Source organism: Phaseolus vulgaris, chromosome 8 (genome assembly GCF_000499845.2).
Source record: "Phaseolus vulgaris cultivar G19833 chromosome 8, P. vulgaris v2.0, whole genome shotgun sequence".
In the NCBI taxonomy this organism is placed as follows: Eukaryota; Viridiplantae; Streptophyta; class Magnoliopsida; order Fabales; family Fabaceae; genus Phaseolus; species Phaseolus vulgaris.
Genome location: NC_023752.2, coordinates 27,097,030 through 27,118,146, shown reverse-complemented (window position 1 = coordinate 27,118,146; position 21,117 = coordinate 27,097,030). Strand labels below are relative to the sequence as shown.

The 21,117-nt window shown below is 37.9% G+C and overlaps 1 protein-coding gene across 7 annotated transcripts; it reads right to left on the bottom strand.

Annotated features, from left to right (window-relative positions):
* Positions 1 to 2,240: 2,240 nt before the first annotated feature.
* LOC137823910 (DExH-box ATP-dependent RNA helicase DExH17) lies at positions 2,241 to 18,405 on the bottom strand. Of its 7 annotated transcripts, XM_068629241.1 has the most exons (29): positions 18,274 to 18,405; positions 17,489 to 17,575; positions 16,454 to 16,637; positions 16,089 to 16,250; positions 15,465 to 15,702; positions 15,331 to 15,367; positions 15,186 to 15,232; positions 14,907 to 14,944; positions 14,753 to 14,774; positions 14,422 to 14,634; positions 14,132 to 14,288; positions 13,996 to 14,047; positions 6,566 to 6,637; positions 6,365 to 6,414; positions 6,133 to 6,250; positions 5,992 to 6,055; positions 5,840 to 5,923; positions 5,618 to 5,743; positions 5,339 to 5,535; positions 5,072 to 5,260; positions 4,718 to 4,969; positions 4,591 to 4,637; positions 4,402 to 4,419; positions 3,955 to 4,034; positions 3,668 to 3,857; positions 3,540 to 3,577; positions 3,075 to 3,428; positions 2,726 to 2,988; positions 2,241 to 2,589 (listed from the first exon to the last, which is right to left on the bottom strand). In XM_068629241.1, exons 2-29 carry the CDS (start codon positions 17,554 to 17,556, stop codon positions 2,389 to 2,391), a joined length of 3,561 nt encoding a protein of 1,186 aa, XP_068485342.1. In that variant the 5' UTR covers positions 17,557 to 17,575; positions 18,274 to 18,405; the 3' UTR covers positions 2,241 to 2,388. The 7 variants fall into 7 exon arrangements, with proteins under 7 accessions (XP_068485342.1, XP_068485343.1, XP_068485338.1 ...); XM_068629242.1 differs by lacking the exons at positions 17,489 to 17,575; positions 18,274 to 18,405 and adding an exon at positions 16,791 to 16,945; XM_068629237.1 differs by lacking the exons at positions 17,489 to 17,575; positions 18,274 to 18,405 and adding an exon at positions 16,791 to 16,941 and having other exon boundaries at positions 16,454 to 16,693.
* Positions 18,406 to 21,117: the final 2,712 nt, after the last annotated feature.

The window sequence follows — 21,117 nt, the reverse complement described above, 5'->3', positions numbered from 1 at the left end:
AATTTATCAGTGAATGTTACAACACAATTTTCTTCATCCGTCAATTGAGGTACTGAAAGTAAATTGCATTTTAATTTGGGAACATAAAGGACATTTTTCAATTCAAGTCCTTCTTCAAGAGTCACTGTTCCCTGTTCGCAAGCTAGAACACGTTCACCATCGGGTAACCCTACGGGGCACCTTTGTATAGTTTCCTTTTCACTCAAATTTTCCAGTGACCCGGTCATATGGTTTGATGCCCCACTGTCAATAATCCACAAATCCCAAATGCTCTTACCAGACATTTTCTCTGATTCATTTGATTTTTGTTTGCTGATCATATCAACCAGTACCTTCCATTGTTCATTGGTCAGACCTGCCATCTCAAGTTTCTTGTCGTCATTGTTGGCTTGACTGTTGCTTCCACTAGCGTGTGCCACATTTGCACGTGTCGGGTTACCTTTGTTTCGCATCCCTTGGCGTCCCCTGCCGTTCTATTTGCCTTCACTTTTTGGTCTGTCACCCCACCATTCGGATATCCGATCAATTGGAAGCATCCCTTCATGTCATGATCATTTTTACCGCAATGACTGCACGTCATTAATTTTTCTACCATATCTCCACGCCCTTTTTCTTTGTAGTTGGCCTGCATCGCGAGACCCACAACCAACCCCCTTTCTTCCGTTGATTTGGCTATCATTCTCACTCTTTCTTCTTGTACCAACATAGCATATACGCGGTTCAGAGACGGCAATGGATCTGAGGCCAGAATGTTTGATCTTACTGTCCCGTAGCTTGCGTCATCCAACCCCATAAGGAGTTGATGAACCTTCTCCTCCTCCCTTCGTTTTTCCAACTGAGCATCAATTCCACACTTGCATCCACCACACGTACAAGATGGAATTTTGTCACTGTTAGCAAGCTCATCCCAAAGGACCTTCAATTTTCCAAAGTAAGTTGCCACCACCATTCCCTCCTGCTTGCATCTTGACAAGTCCGACCTAGTTGTTGAATTCTAGGTCCATTCACGACCGAGAATCTTTCTTTAATGTCTTCCCACAAGTTATGTGCAGTCTCAGCATATGCTACTGTGGATCGTAAGCTTGGTTCAATGGTATTTAGAATCCAAGATACAATCATGGACTGCACGGTCCACCAATCTTCAAGGTCGGGTGACTCATCCTCTGGTTGGATATGTGTTCCATCAATGAAGCCCCATTTTCTCCGGGCACAAAGCGAGATCTTTACTGCTCTTGCCCATTCGTCGTAATTTTCTCCGCGCAATTGGACTTGCGTGATTATGTTTCCGTGATTGTCACTCGCGTTGAGATCATATGACGAGTAGGTCTTCTTAGCACCTCCTCCTTCGTGCTCTGCTTTGTTGGCATTATTCTTTTCTGGTGCATCTGCCATGGTTGTAGACCGTTGCCTTTGCTTTGTGTTTGTCGGGTATCAGAGTTTTGTGCTCTGATACCATGAAAGAATATTCTCTGTTTTATTCAATCTGTCTTTCATCTATAGCAATGATATATATATATATATAACCATAGCATTAGAACCGTACAGATTCTTTTTCTCACATAACATCTGTAATTAAGACTAATTATAGACCCATAGTAATTATATTCCTATAATTAAGTCTAATTATAGACTCATTAATAGTGATTATATTCCTGTAATTAAGTCTAATAATGATTTTGTCCGGTAATAAATTTCACAAGGATTTATACTATATATGAGTAAAATTTAAAAGTAAAAAATTGTTTTTAAATTATATAATCTAAAACTATTTTTTTTTATCTGTGCAACATAAAAACACTTAATTTTTTTAAAAAATAAATTCTACTGTCTAAAATATTTTCGGATCGAAAATATTTCCAATTAAACTTTATGAAGGAATATTTGTAACATTTCCTGAAAGTGTAGAAAGAAAAATTTGAGGAAGAAAATCCTTGTGGTGACGCCAATGCTCCATCCGTTGAAATAATATTACTAGACTGAATAATCAATTATTATTTATTTTAAAATTTGAAGTTTTATTATGATTTTGTTCTTAGAAAAATAATTTTTTTTATAAAAGCTCTTATGTAAGGCACTTATTTAAATTATCTTTTCCTTGAAAGTTAGTTCATGAAAGTGTTGAACTAACGGAGAAATGATATTTAAGAGTGAGGTTTTCTTCAAGGATTTTCTTATATGGCAATTTCTTTTTTTTTTCCTCAGTTTCCAAATTTAAAGACTCAAGGTCAAGATTATAGGGGTAGGTGAACTTCCTGCAGTGCCAAGTGCTATACGAAGTAGCACACAGGGATTTTGCTCAGAAATTCGTTCAAAGAATACAAGTTTAAGAGTGGTACACTTTTTTTTCCAGTTAAATGTAGTAGTGTTATCAGCTATTCAGCTGTCCGGTTAGAGAAAGGAAAATACACTTTTAAACCCAAGATATGACTCTATTTCCTTTTGGCCTGTGGTTTCCATAGAACAGCTCTGTCTTCTTATTTCACTTGGGCTAGACTGCTCTTCTATAAATTCTCTAGAAGTGCAACGATGCTTCTTACTACTCACTGCAAAGCTTCCGGGATCTGAGTCCTCTAACAACCTCTTTTTCTGCTTTAACATTGAAAAACTAACTGTTAGGATATAAACGGAAGATATGAAAGAAAAGTGCTTTAAAATACTAGAAATATTTAGTTCTCTATCAATACCACAGAAACTTTCAATTCTTTTTACATTTACATGTACCAACCTGCATACTGGATGCATATACTTCAGAAGCATTTTTCACATATGAAGTAAGCATATTATTACTGGCAATGTTCAAGGAGTTTGTCTCTCTTGCCACACCAAAAGCTGCTCTCAAGGAACTCGGATTATTCTTTGAGAATAACTCTGTTTTGTCAAACTTATTAATCAGTGCAAACTCCTCGGATTTTCTCCGTATATGGTCAAATACAGTTTCTTCAGTTGATTTTCCATGAGTTCTTGCTTCAGGTTCAGGGAGGAAAAAACCTTTAGGGATAAAAAGAAACAATGATAACATGATATCGAAAGAGAGAAAACTACTTGCTGCATCACATGACACGTCCTAGCTGTACCTGTATCAACTATATTTGAGCTCCCAGTAGTATCATGATCGTTTAAAGTCAGATGATGTTTGATCCCATCCTGTTCTGCCTTTTTGAGCTCAACAGGCAAATTGACACCATTAGGTTGAGGAACTTGAAGTCCGTCTTCATCATCCAGAACAACTATCTCATGATGATGGTTATGGCTCTTCACACGGGTATTATCTTTTGAAAGAAAGACCTCTAGTGATGGACAGCGAATGTTATCAAATGCAGATAGGAGAGAAAAGCTTTTGGCTTTCTGACGAATGTGGTCAAATACTGTTTTCTCCGTGATCATTTTGCATTTGTCCTCTTCAACCCCAAGAGCATGCCCATCTTCCTCTACAAGAAAAATGCTCATTACGATGGCCAAAACCCATGTAAAGCAGAAGAAAGATGAAAGAAGGTTTTCCAAAATCATAAAGGTCAATATAATCATCTCTGGAGTTGTACCTTCATCTAAACTTTCATCCAAGAGGTCGAAACTTGGACTGCAATAGAACACACATAAAATTTTAGGTCTGAAGATTATATTAACAAGAATAACATAAAATCATGCATTTCAAGGGAAAATGACTAACATGGAATCCTTGTCCACGCTCAATGTGCATAGTTCTTTCGTTGGTAAATGAGGTACAGTTATGTTGTCATCTTCTATGACATATATCTTTTCAGGTGGAGCACACGAAGCCTGCTTCCTGTTTCTTTTCAAAAGCACAATTGAATTGCTCTCTCTCATTAAGGAAAGCTTTTGGTGGACATCAATACCAACTGAATAGACAAAACTGAAGTATTGAGTGATAACTTCACAATTTAGAAAAATTTGCTGAAGAAGATATAATTTAGACTTCTATTGACCACATCTTACTGTATTCCTCAAATATAAAATCAGCTTTGATAGTTTGCTTCTCTTGTGGAATGGGCACAAGAATTGTTGCACAGTATGGGCTGCAACATGAAAAAAGAAATTTATCTCAGCCTAAAATTTGTGTGACCATAAGAGTTGTGTAGCTTTATTCATTTGCATAAGCAACTCGAACTGCATTTGTAATATATTTAAAGCTGAACAGTTTGCATTATCCAATCGATAAGATATCATAAATTGCTACAAAGTTTTATGCAAAAAAACTTTCAAGCCTTTTCACATTTACAATGGCCAATGTATTAATCTTTTTTATCTACAGTGATATTTTGTTTAAACATTGTTCTCAAAATCCTCCAAATTAAAATTCTTTGCATTCTTATAGTCTTGAATGCTCTACAGTATTGTTTTATGTTTTTACTAAAAGTTAAAGGCAAGGTTTTAATCATATACCTGGGGAACTGATCAACCCTGTGGTAACGATTTCGGGAACATTAAACCTTGATCAGATGAGGAAAGAACAATTTGCACAATTAGTTTGCCATAATACCAACTAGTCAATACCATGAATAAAATTCATTTTAGGATTCTTTAATTCTGGTACACTATCAAGTCATAAAAACTGAATTAGTAAGTCATCACCTTATCTTTTCATGAAAGAGAATAGTGTTGTCCTCTGAACCAATTATCTGTGAGAAAGAAATTTGTGCAACTTATTTTAATTGTCATATGCAAGAAATTTTCCTTAGAAGACATTCAGATAACACACCATATCAGCATAATGTCCTTTAACTGACTGTCCTGACTGTGATATCCTAGCCAATGTCACTACTATCTTGGATTTTCCTTCTATGTGGTTTTCAACTTCTGCAAGCTTCACATCAACTTTTGGAGGCAGAGAGAGCAGAGAATCTTTAATATGGTTACCAAATGGGTATTTTCGACCAGTCACTAGCTCTATTCTCCTAGGATCAGCTTCAGCAAGTGCCTCAAACGATTTAACTCCCATTGAATGCAGTGCCTAGAAAGAACATCAAAATAAGAATATTTCCAACTGGTTGCTAGTGCATATGTATTATTAACTATTAAGCGTTAATGACAATAGCGCATCAATCAATATTACCTTTGCTGTAACCATCCCAATTCCAGGCAACTGTTTCAGAAGGTATGGACTGTCATCCCAAAGTTTCTGGTCAAGTGATTTGGCTAGAAGTGCTGAATTCACAGCTCCTTTGTAATTCCTTTTATAAAAAAAGTACTCTTTCATGCATTTTGCAATTCTAAATCCATTTGAGCATATAGAATTCATGTCCTGTAGCATCAAGTGTACTCAATCACTAATGATTTTAGAATGTTGATCAACAAAAATACTTATGTTACAATGCAACACCTGAATCAAAGATAGGTCATGAACTGATGGATCACCAGTTAAGCAGTCATTTGCTAAAATAAATATCTTTTCTTCTCTTGTTTGAATGCGCTTTTTCTTTTTCCCTTTATCTCCAAGAATGTGAAAGCGAAGCCGTCCATCTTTATCAGCATTGATCTCATTTAAGAGCTTCTTCTCATTGCGTCTAAGCTGTATCCCTTCATTTTTATAGTGCAGAATTGTCAAGTTTTAATGTCAATGCATTGTTTATTTAATTTCGTTTTACAAATATAACCGCACATGCAATTTCTTCTGCACTGCAAACAACATGAAGTGCATTTTCCAAACTGAAATTTTCAGGAGTCCGCATTATCTGTTTCATAGTGTCAAACCTCAAATAGTACTTTGTCATTAACCTTCCCGGATCTAAGGCAGGAAAAGGAAGACATCAGCAGTCAATTTGAATTACAATATTTTACCATTACATCAGAGATATGCATTATACTTAAAATATATTAATACCTAATGGTCGCAAGAGGAAACCATCTTCATCAACCCAGATCATTTGACATTGTGATAACTCGTTAACTTTATGCACACAAATATCTGAGAGAAAATAGCTTCAATAATTTATAGGGGGAGATAAATGGAGGGGGGAATGATGATAACTGTACCTTGTACATGCTTCTCTAAACTATCGCCAGAAATTCCTTTCTTAATTGCATAGTTCATAGGATTCTGGTTGTGCATAATTTTTTTTATCAGATGGGACAGGAAACTAATGAACAAAATTACAGGCATGTGGAGTTACTTACCATTTTCATTCTAACATACAAGTAGGAGAATTTAAGCCATTCAATTGCTTTTGTAATATCAGATACTGTCAGTTGAACTATTTCCGCAAGTAAATGCTCCGTCAAACATGAGAGCAATCTATAGTAAGCAAACATTAATTAGCTGAGTGTGGTCAATACACAACGTTAGCAAACCATGAGCAATATCAAAGGCATCATATCTATTTAGCAATTTTGGAATAGGCAGTCTTACTGTGATTCCACCACTTCACACCCATTTAAGAGATTCTCATACAAATGAACCTGTTGTATGACATTATGTAAGAGCAAATAAGAACACGTGTTGTGAAACACTAGAGCTCGTGATCAAAATTAAAGAACTTTGTGAACATAGGAACAAATCAGAGAGAGAAATGAGTTGGAAATATATATATATGCAAGTAGCATATTTCACCGTTTCTCTCCTTGTCATGATTATAACCATGCCTGTATCATCAAATGGGGGTCGGCCTGCCCTTCCACACATCTGTACCATGAAATGGTTTTTAATCAAATGATATACACAACATGAAACAATTAAACACTAGATGTGGATTAGCTAATTGATTCCCGTTTAATTTTCCCACAATATTTACGGTTATATACTAAAGTTTTGGGATTTGATTAATATTAGTGTTGGGTGGTTAAGATTTAATTGGTAGATATTGGGATTTAATTAGTTGGGCTTTAATTAGTTAGGATTTAATTAGTAGTTTCTATCATTTATCATTTATCTTTTAGTTGGGATTTAGTTAGCAGTTTTTATCATATATCTCTTTAGTTGGGATTTAGTTAGTAGTTTCTATTATATATTTCTAGCATTTGTAATCTTTAGTACTCTATAAATAGAGTATTAAACTATTATCTGGATATGAATAATATATGCACTTTGTTTCCTTTTCTCAATTCTCTATCATTGTTCTTGTTCTTGGTATAATCGGAAGCCACCTAAAGGTTCCCTTTGTCCAAAGCCTAATCGTTCTTCGAAATCTCTTACGAGAGGACCTAGACGCTTCTACACACGATCATTCATATCATTTACTTGAAAAAAAATGCATATATTTGAACAGGTAATTACTTGCTGTTTTACGTCATTAGTTGACAAGTTTGAATAACTCTAAAATTAGTCATGTATTAAGCAGAGTTTCCTTGTACAGCTATAGGTAAAGTTTCCTTGTATAACGTTAAAAGATTCTTATTAGATGGGACTCTCTCAATGATGAGAAGCATTCAATCAAATTTGATATGGTACCAGAACTTCAACTCTAAAACCTAAATCTCTTGTATAGCCACAGACAATTTTTTTCCCCATGTAATGTTAAAGATTCGTATTAAATGGGTTCTCACAACAATGAGAGGCATTCAGTCAAAGGATATGGTATCACAACTTTAGCTCTACAATCTAAATCTCTTTCCATGCTCTAGAAGCTTTTGCTTTTGCACTTTTCAACCCAAAATTTTCTTGGGTTCTAACTTAGTGTTCAAATTCTTGAAATCTTGTTTGGTGGGAATCTGTTTCTATCAGTTAATCATGTTTGAAGAAAAATTGATTGTATGATTCAAAGGGAAGAATTATTTTAGTTAGGAATTTCAATTCAAAATATTTGCCAATGGCAAGAAATTGTAAGGGCATTAGATTCTTCACTTCGGTGCTTGAAAATGAACATATGATCCTTAACTGTAGTATCCTTTACACAAGGGAAAACACTTGCTTTAAACCTCTGTAGCAAGACTTTTGATACAAGGAATTCACAAAACTAGGATGCATCACATATTGTACGAGCTAGTCACCAAGCAAACAATCAACTTTGACACCACTTGTTGGGTTCTGTTAGGTTACACATAGAAGAGTTAGGAAGATATAGAATAGTCATGAGTTTGTTATTTGATTTGTTAGTTAGATATAAATAAGAAAGAAGGAGAGGGGGAGGGGCAGTGTGTAATATTTTTGTAGATTGAGCTTTAGCTCTTTGTGAAGGGGAAGCCCTTGAAGGAGAGAGTGCTCTCCTATTTCTTGTTCTTTTCTGTCTATTCAATAAAAACCTTTATTTTCTTCTCTTTATAATTCTTGGTTCCTAACAATTTGGTCCGATCTGCCGGATCTGAAAAATAGTGGGGGAGGAAGAAAAGATGGAACAGAGGATGGCAGAAGTAGAGAAATTTACTAGCGAACAAGGGAAATGGAATTCTGAAATAAGAGCGGAAATTTTGGGGTTGAAAGAAGACATGCTGGAGTTAAAAGAAATGTCGCGGGATTTCAAGAAAGGGGAAAGAATGTCTGAGGGAGGAGAGAACTCTGTTAGAACGGACACAAAGTTCTTGAAGGAAAGTCTTCTAGACTTGAAGGAAATTAAAGAATTGCTGCAGGACATCAAGAAAAGGGACAAAATGTCGAAGGGAGGAGAGAAATCTGTTAATGATGAAGAGAAGAAGACCCAAGATGTGGGAGAAGGTTCAGATATGAAGAATCACACCCTCTGCACCAAAGCAAAAACCAAAAATGAAGTGAGATTTGCAAGAGAAACTGAAATGATATGGGCAGAAGGGGACGCATCAATAAAGAAAGTGAAGACTAAGTGTTGTAAGGATCTTTTTCTTGATAGGCCAATTATAGAGCTAACCAGTAAGAAAGTTGAAGGTGGAGATGCAACCAAGCATCATTTTTTCCCAAATTCAGATTTATTTCATATGCATAAGAAATCATTGTGGGATCAAGATTTGATAATGAAGGTGGCTAGAACATCAATGACATCAGAATCTTGGAATTTCAACTTACTGGGTGCAGAGACTTTTATACAAAACCCCCTCTCACTCCCACCACCACCTAAGCCTCCAGACCTGAATTTGCATGCAGTAATCAATGGGTTCCCTTCCTATGATAGACAATATCACAATACTTTCAGGAGAGTAGATAAAGATCATGGTGTTGAAGATGAGCCACGAAGTCAAGGTTCCACTGTTTCAACCTTGAGGACAAGGTTGTTTTTTGGAAGAGTGTATTGTTAGGTTACACATAGAGGAGGAGTTAGTTAGAATTAGAATAGTCATGAGTTTGTTATTTGATTTGCTAGTTAGATATAAATAAGAAAGAAGGAGAGGGGGAGGGGGAGTGTGTAATATTTTTGTAGATTGAGCTTTAGCTCTTTGTGAAGGGGAAGCTCTTGAAGGAGAGAGTGCTCTCCTATTTCTTGTTCTTTTCTGTCTATTCAATAAAAACCTTTATTTTCTTCTCTTTATAATTCTTGGTTCCTAAGAGGTTCTTTGAGGGGAGACATTAGGGAGCTTCAATACTGATGAGACATGAGCAAACCCATATAAGAGACCAAGACAACACTTTCAACCCAAAATCTTAAAGAAATGGGTTTATGAGTCTTTCTCCTTATATATTATTTCTCGTGCTCATTTTCATCTAACATGAAACTTCCAACTCAGAATTCCTATCAATCCCTTGAATAATGAGAAGGAATAAAATAATATTTTATTAATTAGAATCATGTTAATTCTCAACTCGTCTATTTATAATAATCATATTCTCTTAAAAGAAAATAAACTTTTTGGCATGTGTAGATTCTAGGAAAAAATTTCCTAATTACTATAGAGATATTAGGATATAAATATCCTAATAAGCCCTTATTTACAACACTCATCCTCAAGTTGGTAAATGAATATCGATTCCCAACTTTCCTATAAGATATTGGAATTTGTCTGAGAAAGTCTCTTAGTGAAGATGTCTGCTAATTGAATTCTTGTTGGAACATGATGTACCTACTAGAATTTGTCAAGATTATCTTTGATGAAGTGTATGTCAAATTCAATATGTTTGGTGCAATCATGGTTGTACGGGAGTCTGAGCTATGCACATGGCTGACTTGTTATCACAATACAATTGCATAAGGATGTCGATCTTTATTTTAAGATCTTAAATTATCTACATCCAAAGTCCTCTGCACACACCTCGAGCAAGGACTTAAAATTCAACTTTTGCCCTTGAATGGGATATCCTATTCAGTTTTGTTTCTCTAGGTCACCCTCCTTTTTCCAAAAAAATATCGGATCTAGAGGTAGATTTTCTGTCGATAACAGAACCTGCAAAGTTTGTATCAATATATGTCCTTTAAGGTAAAAAAGGATCTTCTTTCTTGGAGAGTAGTCCCTTTCTGGACTTGACCTCAAGTACTGAAGACTATTGTCAATTGTTTGCATGTCTTTCTCTCTCAGATCATGCATAAATTGACTTACCACACCAATTGCACAAGCAATGTCTTGTGTGTGATAAGTAAGTTTCCTACCAATCTCTGAAATTCGGTTCTTTTTTATACAAGAGAGCTCTCTTCACTTCCAATTCTAGGATTTTGTTCAATAGGAATTCCTAAGGTTCTACGTCTCAACTTACCTCTTTTTTCACAGAGATCAAGTACACATTTCCTTTGCGAAATGAAAATTCCCTTTTCATAGAATTCCATAACCAGGTCATGATAAAAGAGTCTTCATCGTCCCAGTCTTCATATTTAGGATCGATATTGGCTTGAGGGTTCCCTTCTAGGTGATTCAATTTCTTCCTTCCCTTGAGGGTAGCACGAACCAACTAGGCCCATTGTTGGTTCCATCAATACGATTGTGCTTTGCAACACCTGCAGATCATTGGAGTTAAGAGGGGTTATCTTTTTATCCGACATCAGTAAGAGTTGACAACAATGAGACAAAACCGATTGGGCTTTGCAGATCGGCAAAAATTTGGTGGTGGTCCTATTCAAAAAATAAAAGTGGCGGTGGTCGACGACGATAGTGATCGTCGGCGCCGACGGCGGTAGTGGCAGTCAACGGTACAAAGTGGTGGTGAACGGATAACAACAATATAGTTACAACAATGAAGGCTGCCCGGAAAAATAATTGCAACAATGAAGGCTTCCCAGAAAAAAAAAATTGCAGAAGTAGAGTCTCCCAAATCGGGAGCTCTAATAACAAGTTGAAAGAAAATGATGGAATGCATTTGTGATATGTGTTTACAAATGTGATTACAGTCTAAATTTATACACTTGTTCCTGCCAGATACTTGAGCACCTTCGCGCGTCTCTTCGAACGGTGGAACGCGAACCTTCGAACCTCTCCTTCTCCCGTGAAGATTTCCTGCAACACAGAGACAAATGGCGCGTTCGCGGCCGTTTGCACTCCGACGCTCAAGTCAGTAAACGAGGCAGAAAACACCATGCACCTCCGTATCAGAACAGGGCAACAACCGTGCTCTTGGAAGTGCGTAACTGAATTCTCTCCTATTTCCTCTCAAGTTCACAAGTGCGTGCAGTTTGCCAAATGACAGAGTATCTAGAAAACGTACCTTATGTTGTTTCTCTTGTTCCTTATATACCTTTGCCCGCGTTTCTGCCACGTGGCTTCTCTGACTTAAGCTTACTAACGAGCGCACCTCACGACGCTGCATTCCAGACTTAGGAGTATCCCAGCGCGTGCGGAAGCCCTGTTGGAGTGTCGGCATGCCCAGGGGTGACTGCATAGGAGCCAACTGATGCACCCGTCTCTGAGTCACTTCCCCTGGGAGTCCCCTGAGTTGCCCACGTACCCTGCATGTAGACGCCCCTCTGGGGCGTGGCCTCTTACAGGTCGTATCTGCTCCAGAGGGCATCAGCAGTGGTGCGTTCTACCGCATTCCTACACCTCATGCGCGGATAAGTCATGGATTGGGGTTCTTCTTACTGGTACTGAAGGTGTGGCTTTAAATCCACCTTTCTCAGCTATGCTCACTTCCTGACATACCGAGGCCCGAGGCCTCCAGGCCTTTACCGTGCCGCCTCCTTCTATGTTGCCCCCTCCACGGTCATTTCTACCTGTGGGTATCGGGGGGTGGCACCATCTAGGCCAAAGCACGTTCTCAGGACAACTGGTTACGCCTTCGAGGTGGGCGACGCCTATGGCAGTCGAGGCCCTACAATGGTCGATGCCCAAAGCTGGCGACACCCGAACTTGGCGACGCCCAAGGCCTGTAAACACCCAAAGCGGTCAATGTATTGACTTTTCCTCTTGGAGCCCCTGGTGGGTCCTACCACATGTTGACTTTGGTCAACGCCCGAAGACGGGTCGGTACAACACTATTTACAACCCAATTAAAGAAAGAAATAATAGGTAATTAAAGTTATACAAATCAAATCAAATCACTAAAAGATATCAAATATTACCTAATAAATAGAGAATGAGATATGCACTTAATTACGAAATAATTATCTCCAAATTATGCAACAATAAGATAAATCAGCTAATATTGTTTTATTAAAGATACGCGCCAGATACGACCTATGAGAAAGATAACTCATTACTAAACACTATAAATAAGCATTTTTACACAAGAGTAAGGTATGCTTTTATCAATACATCATACACTCTTATACTGAGTATTTGATCGTTGGAGAATCTTTGCAGGTTGACTCTCAACCGGGAACTAAGTAGCAAGCACGAGAGGAACGAAGGAGGCGACCAAGCACTAAGGAGCGAGTACGAGAGGACCTAAGGAGCGAGTACGAGAAGGACAAAGGAGGAGCGACTGAGGGATCAGAGACAATTGTTTACTATCTAGGTCCTATTAGTCTATACAAGTACAATTACAAAACTCTTGTTTTAATATTCACTAGGTGAAAGCTTTTGTACAAAGTGTAATGGTACCAGTGTTGACAATGCTTAATGCAAAGTCTTAAATTCAAGAACTTTTGATGGCATCTACTTCATGAGAGACGGCGCAGCAATAACCTCATTTGTCGAATGGTGGCTAGGAAAACATGCTCCAAGTAAATGAGCATGAACAATTTCAAGGATATGATGATTTTTTTGTTTTGCAATGTCATTTTGTTGAGGAGTGTGCAGCATGAGGTCTCTTAGATAAGTCCATGTGGTTGAAATAATTACAAAACTCTCGATTTATATATTCACGAGGTGAGAGCTCTTGTACAGAGGGTAATGGCACCTGTTTTGACCATGTTTATAGCGAAGCATTAAATTCATGAACTTTTGACAGCATTTGATTGATGAGATACGTTGCAATGGTAACCACGTCAGTCCAACGGGGGATAGGAACATGTGCTCCAAGTAAAAGAGCACAAATAGTTTCAAGGATATGACAATTTCTGTTTTCATTTTGCAATGTCATTTTGTTGAGGAGTGTGCAAACATGAGGTGTCACGAATAAGTTCATATGGTTGAAAATAATTCCAAAACTCTCAATTTATATATTCACGATAAAGCGGAAAGTACGAATATTTGTTGAGTATTGAGTTTGAATCATTTTATGGAATATTTGAAATACTTTTCTTTTGGAAAATGAATTGGATGACTATTAGCTAAAATGCAAGTTTCACAAATGAAGGATTGAAAAACAAATCCGGAAACACATGTTTTAGGTCAGAAATGAAGGATGACCTAGTTAGAGATGCCAAAGTAAAATATGATCCATCTTCAGATTACTAGGGTTATGCAAGTGATGTGCTCAACCTATATTAATATCCTTCATATAGTCGAATCCTCCCACTTGGTACCATGCCAAATTATCTCCTCTGTGAGAATATTTTGAAGAAGACAAAATGATAGATACATAAGTACAATACAATTCAAGTCTTTAGTGACTTGGCTAACATATAGAAACTTATGAGATAGGGAGCGGACAACTTTTGCTAGGATTAGCTTTGTTACTATCTTATAAAGTGGATTCAGGCTTAACTTAACCATACAAAACTCACTAGTAGGATAAAGTTTACACCTCACTCATATACTCTATAATTTGTCCATATCTCTAGATGTTGGAAGATCTTGAATAGTTATCACAATGAATCTTAAGAAGAAGCTAACCTGCAATATAGTGGAGCGATCATATTCCATATAGAGACCTTTTTCCTTGTTGCTGTCCATAATATTTCAACAAATCAACTTGTAAAAACATATTTTTCAATATGCTACAATGAAATGCATAAAATAATTGACATACAAGTGCTGTGTTGATTTAATAACCACTGTATGCGCTGGGAGATTGATTCCATGGGCTAGCGTATTTGTAGTGCAAAGTACTTGAATATCACCCCTGAGAAAAAGGCCTTCTACAATATTGCGATCTTTGAGGCAAAGCCCACCGTTGTGAAAACCAACTGTAGGAAAATCATTTTCTAAGTCACAATCAACCAATTTGAAGTTCTATCACGTGCATGGGATTGTAATCAATTTCCAATAAAAATTATAGTTTAGCCAAAGCCCAGAACAATAAATAGATTCCTTTCATACCACCGTAAAGGATGTATGACTGCATTTGCTTGTCACTGCATGTTAGAGAAGCCTCCCTCAGCCGATCTTGTTGTTCTCTGTTCTTAATGAATGGATTGGATTGACCAAAAGTCATTACTATTTGAGAGAGTCGCTGAGCAGCTTCTTGTGCTCCTTTTCTTGTTGAACAAAATACAAGAGCAGATTTCCCTCTTGAGTATTGCATGAGAACATCTGAAATCATTTGTACATATAGACTAAAAATAGTTCTCCTTGTATAGAAATGTCAATAGTAGTGAAAAGCTACAAGGTATAAAACTGTTAATTGGTAGGATGACTTATCTTTACTTACCGAAAATATAATTTTGAAGGCGCTGCATGGCAGTAGAGATATGTATAACACAATAAAAATAAGTTTGATTAGTAAAATGGGTTATTTAAAAGTAGCAGCTCCTAGAGAGAAATAAAGATTGATACTCTCGGAACTTTGTCAACTTCAAACCAACCTTTTCAAAGAGGAAGTCATTCTTGGCGGGGGCATAGCCTATATAAACATGGTAGTAGAACGGTATTAAAACATCTCTATATCACTGCCAGGAGTGAAGACCATGACATTGACTAATATTCAACAAAAAATTACAAATTCAAAATTAATAATCTTTGTTGCTTCCATCCCCTTTTTTTCTGAACTTGGACGTATAGATTTTGTAGTGGGATGCAAGAAATGGAATGATAATTGATCAGAAACTAAATTAGCGATGCAGAGTTCTATTATATTTGCGTACCAAAAACCTTGGTTGTCAGCTTTACGGGCCTCATTTCTTCTCCAAACCTGTGAACATTCAAAAAAGCAAAGCAAAATTTGTCTCAATATTGACTTTCAGTATCATAGGACAAAGTCCTATGGTGGATGTTTAGGTGGAAAACTACCTTTTGATCCCTTGGTCAGGAACCTCAAGCCACTTTGCTGCAATAGTGCATGTATTGCATAAAATTCCCATGGTTGTTGACATGTAATTTTATTTTTCACGACTCTTGTAACAATATCAATTAATAAAAATTACCTAGATCCTCAATATTTGGAATTGTGGCAGACACAGCTAGGAAGCGGACCTGAGCCAGAGGACTTGATTTCAATTTCGGATTGCCAGCAACGATTTTTATTCTACTAACAATTGCTTCAAGGGAAGCTCCACGTGGATCATTCAATAGATGAACTTCATCGATTAGTAAAAGTGCAATGTCACTGAAAAAGCTCAAGCCACCACTTTCTATACCGTATCGTGACACTGCATCAAATTTCTATTCATTGGAAAAAGAAATCAAGTTCAGCTATCTCCCATAGTGTCAATAAATCAGTCAGCCTACTTTTTGTGCTTGTCTAAACGGCCAAGGAGAAGACCATCAAAGGTTGTCATTTTAGGAACACAACAACGAATGCTGATTTATCACACATAAATCTCTAAGTGTAGTTTAATTTCTTATTGAAAAGGATATGCTTCTGGAGGCTAAGGGGATCGGGGAACATATGCATACATAAACTTAATCATTCATTATAAAATTAAAATATATCCAATTTTTGGGTGAATATAAAATATATCCATTTAATATTTTAAATAAGAACAAAATTATGGAAAAGAGTAACAAGTGGTCCTGATATGCTTATGTTCTTCCATTTGCATACTGACCTCAGGAGTTGTGAGAATAATATCAGCTTCTAGTATACTCCTTGGAGTGTAAGATTCATTGTCACCTGTCAGCTCCAGGCAATTTATTCCCCATGGCCCAAACTTTTTATTCCAATCACGGAGCTTCTCCTGCACTAAAGCCTTGGATGGAGCTATATAGATCTTAACACGAAGAGTAAAGATGATTAAGTGGTTACTAAACATAACGGAAATACTCATAAAAATGTGATTCATATGATTCACGGTGACTAAAGCTTCGGCTGTTGTTTATCTGCCTTTATAGCAAAACATTACTGGGCTTACAAGATTAATACAAGGATTAAAACAACTTGGCTATAGGCTTTTTCTTTTAGGAAAGGACTTACTGTTTTAAGAGATCCCTTTTCATGTATGAATATTCCCCCCGCAGATATGAACCTGGAGAGTAGCCTCAAAATACAAAGCTCAAAGAGTACAGTTTTACCGCTCCCAGTTGGTGCAGAGATGACCATGTTTACATCAGAGTAGAAACAGATAGGAAAGCATTCACTCTGAAGCGAATTAAAATATCTGCATGCCATATAGAGAAAGTCACGTGACACGAAGGTGCAGAGTATTTTCCGAACCTAATCAATCAAAGGGTCGGAAGGCAAAACATCAATTTTTATTTTATATTTCAAAGATAAGTGATAGATGACTTTCATCTCTTATTCAAGTCAAGACCTTGGGAAATGTGACACGGACTAAAGCTTTATGCCTGTTTTCATCAAGGGAGAGAGGAAGAGAGCGCGAGGAAAATGAAAGAGCGAGCTTGTTTGGGTTCATGATGTGCACAGAAAATCCAGTTATCGAGAAAGAAAGATGTCAACTCACTTTTTGCCCTTGTGAAACAAGAAAGATGATATATATTTAACTATCAATCATTTCGTAGTATTTATTTTTCATAAGTTCTAAATATATTATTAATATTTATATTATATAAATATTTAGATTATATAACTGATTACATCTTATAAATTATTAATATTTACGTTTTATTTATAATAATAATAATAATAAATATTAAAAAAAAATTATTAATAATAAATAAATTTATCTCATTTTTTATTATTTTTATCTTATTTCACTTAATTTAAACAAATATTTTTCATTCTTTTCTCTTCTTTTTCTTTTCTGTTCCTGCATTAAAGAAAAGCTTAGAGCAGCTAAAGTTATCTGTAACAACTTATGACCTGCTAGCTCTAAAGTATTTTAGAATTATATTTGCTAAAAGTATTTCAACCATTAACTTCACTATTCAAAGTAATCCCGGTCACAAATTTTGTATTACAATGTAAGGAACAAAATAGAAGAAATTGATTAAATTATTTGGCCAAACATCTTAGGATATCTTTCACATAAAAAAAGTATGTGTACAGTACCTGAAACTAAAACATGAACGAAAAGGCGGTGGCAAATCGAACACAGACTTCAAAGAATATGAATCCATAGTCTGGTTGCTGAATTAACTAAAAAAAAGAAATCGATAACAGAACTTCAGTTCTAACTTCGAAATGAACTTAATTAAGTTAGCATGATCAAGAACATGTTAAAAGAATTGAGATATAAAATTAAAACTACATATAACCACTGCTTATTCCAACTAATTTTCAGACAATAGTGACACTCAAAAATGTCAACGTCAAGAATGACAATAAATTGACATAAGAAAGGATGAAAAGACATCCATCAAATTCTGTAAACAAATATCTGCAAACCAAAGCTTCTAAGTCTCAGCTTATACGTGATTCAGCCTATCTCTCTCTAACTCAACAAAATGAATTAAAATATCTTCTGTAAATGGACAACTAAAATCTTTGACAATTGAAACCATGAAAAAAATCAACCGGATAAATTCAGAAATCCTCATCGTTCTCCCAAAATTAAATCATTTATCAGCGGAACAAATCTTCATGTTATACTCCAAAGTAATGAACAGTTAATCGATTCCAAATATCTAGATTGTACAAAGTAGAATTGCAACACAAACCGATACAAATTCAAATACGGAAATGGAATTTGAGAAAGACGATTCTCGTTGGCTTCAATATAGAATTGAAATGCATCAGAAAGAAAGATGAAAACAATTTTTCTATTGGATCCTAAAATTCAGAGACAAATCGAGTTTCTCAAGCGCGCTTTCACGCGGAGAGCGGGAGAGAGAAACCTGGGAGAAGAAGTGAAAGAAGAGTTCCTAAATGTATTCAGAGCGAGGTTCGTAGTCGAGAGAATGGTTAGAGGGAAATGCAAGAGGAAAATGATTTAGTTGGGGTTTTAAGAGAGGGTACTTTGAATGGAGTGTGGAGGAAGCAGACCAAAGTTGAATAGGGTATTATTTATAGTTGGGCGCTCTTGGCGGGGTAATACGGGGATGCTTTCGGTGAGTTGGAAAGAATTCATTTAGAAAGTATATATGCCTTTTTATTCATAATTAAAAAAATTTATCTTTTAATAAATTTAAATTTTATTATTTGATATATAGTTTATCATATCATCTAACAATGCATAATGAGTTCTCTCATGCTTTATTTATAAATTATTTTGTTATGTTATCTGTAATATTAATAATATTTTAAAGTGATAATACAAAATTCATAATAAAGGGAAAACACTAAAATATATATAAAAAATGAGAAATTAATACTGATCTTGCAGGGGATTCGAACGTCGAAGGATTCGTCACGTCAAACTCTATCTTCCACCTTCTCAACCGCAACAAGTGCAAGAACGTTCCAGGAACTCCACAAGAACTCCAAGCAAACCTGCGAAACACACCAAACGGCGCTTCTAGCAGTCGATTGCACTTCGACGCTCAAGTCAGCCTTACAAAACCACCAAAGAACTAAGAATCTCTGCGAGACTCGTGTGCACTTTGTGTGTGTGTAAACTAGTAACTGGCAAGAATGAATCTTACCTCCCTTTGCATGAGCGCGGAATGCCCTTTATATACACTGTTGCGCGCCTAAGTTATCCGTGCATGAAGTAACTTAGCGTGTTTCTTCCACTAGGTGTCTCGTGTAACCTCAGTGTGAGTACCAAGTGTGGCTTGGCTAAGCGCACGCACCAGGCATCACCTATTGTGTGAACGATCACCTCTGCTTTGCACCATGCACGTTATGGGCTAAGAGAGCACCAACCACCGACTGGCTTACTAGCTCTCTTAGGCCACTCTCGTGCACGACACCATAAAGCACATAACTTCTCCTTTCTCTGATACTCTGCCACACAAGGCTCGTATGCAACGCTCTCGCTGGGAAACGTCCTTCGTTTCCAGCTTAACTGCGTGCAACACGAGAACCCGATGACCATCGCTCACACCAGATGACCGATCGGTGCACCATAGCGCCACGCCTTCTGCTTCCAGGCGTTTATCTAGGTGTTGATCGCGCATCCTCTCTGACCGTCGTCCCCTGATGACCGATCACCCCCTGGGTGACTTTTTCAATGACTCATCTGCTTCCCTGCCCCACGTGTTCCACTAAGAACGGTCCACGTGGCTATCTTTTGCTGCTGTCACCGACTACCGATGACCGACCGGATCACAAGCCCCCAGTCTCGAGCTGTAAACTTGTTTTCAGCGAAGAGACTAAGTGATCGTCCTCAATGGCCACGTGGCAAGTGATGCCATGTCATGTGCCACATCACGTGTTGTGTTTTAAGTGACGTTACGCCTTCCTTCCTTAATCTTGCGACACGTGTACGCATCAACGGCTAGCATGAAACGCCATTTGCGCTTCCCGCATTCAAAAACTTGCGCGCCTTCACTGTTCCTCTACCTTCTCCAACACTCTTCTCTGAACTTTCGAAGCCTCTCTCTGGGCGATTCATCTCCCTCAATCTCAAGCTTTCAGAACCTACTTGCGATCATCAAAAGGTACCCCTTTTCTTCATCTATGGCATATTGAAATACTTTCTACCGATTGCATCATCCAATAACTGCACTATGCATACGTTGTGGGTTGTTTTCCCTTTCCCTGCACTGTACTAGGGTTTCTTCTGGTTTTTCTGCATTTTTCTGTGCTTTCGCTTCTTCTTCTTCATCGCTTTTGCTTCTCCACTCCCTTCAACCATAGCATTTTCGTTCTCCTCACCTTCCTCTTGTTTTTCGCTGAACCCTGTTTTTCATTGGTCCCTCATTCCTTCTTTTCTTTCTCCATTGTAGCTACTGAACAATGGCTCGCACCAAAACCACTGCGCGTCTCGCCTCCTCCTCTGGTGCACAGCCTTCCGCAAGTGCACCACCACCGCCTTCGACGAGCGCGCCCCCCTCAACGAGTGCGCACCCCCACGCGGCGCCTTATCAGCATAACTACGCGCGGCTGTACCAGTGGGCTCCCCTCCACTTGCTCGCTGAGACCTCTACGCAACTCCCCAACGATCATCTCACCAACCTTCTGAGCAACGACTCAAACGAGCCCACATGCGCCCTTGACAGGGAGGACGACTCACACTTGGGCGCGTGCATCCCCTCTCGGGACATGCCAATATGCGTGGATGATAGGGCCACCAACGGAGTGCCCTTCACCTTCATTTACTCCGCCATCTTCAAGAGGTTGCGCCTCCGACTCCCTTTCACATTCTTTGAGAAAGACCTCCTCACCGAGCTGAACGTGGCTCCCTGTCAACTCCATCCCAACGCTTGGGCCTTCATCCGAGCGTTCGAGATCCTCTGCAACCACTTCGGACACCCTCCTTCAACCGACGTCTTCCTCCACTTCTTCGAGGCCAAGAACCCAGGTGATAGGTCATGGGTGAGCCTGAACGGCGTGTCAGGGAAAGTGATCTTGGGCCTATACCAGCAATCCTTCAAGGACTGGAAGGGTAGGTTCTATATTATCACCTCCAACGAGCACAACCCGACTCTACTTGAGGGCTTCCCACTCTATTGGGTTCCCAAGGTAGAGTTCAAAAAACCCCGAGGCTTGGAGGCTATGGCACCCTACGAGCGCGAGCTGTGTGGCCTACTCTCGAGCTTGGGCGCTAAGTTCGGCTCCTCCACCCTCATCAAGCA

Bases quoted from the DNA above. Each gene is read 5' to 3' on its own strand.
- LOC137823910 (XM_068629237.1), bottom strand. From the start codon at position 16,892: ATGAACCCAAACAAGCTCGCTCTTTCATTTTCCTCGCGCTCTCTTCCT. The intron at 14,945-15,185 runs GTACGCAAATAT...ATGTTTATATAG, and splicing joins GCTGACAACCAAGGTTTTTG to GCTATGCCCCCGCCAAGAAT. The intron at 5,924-5,991 runs GTACAGTTATCA...ATTTTCTCTCAG, and splicing joins TTTAGAGAAGCATGTACAAG to ATATTTGTGTGCATAAAGTT.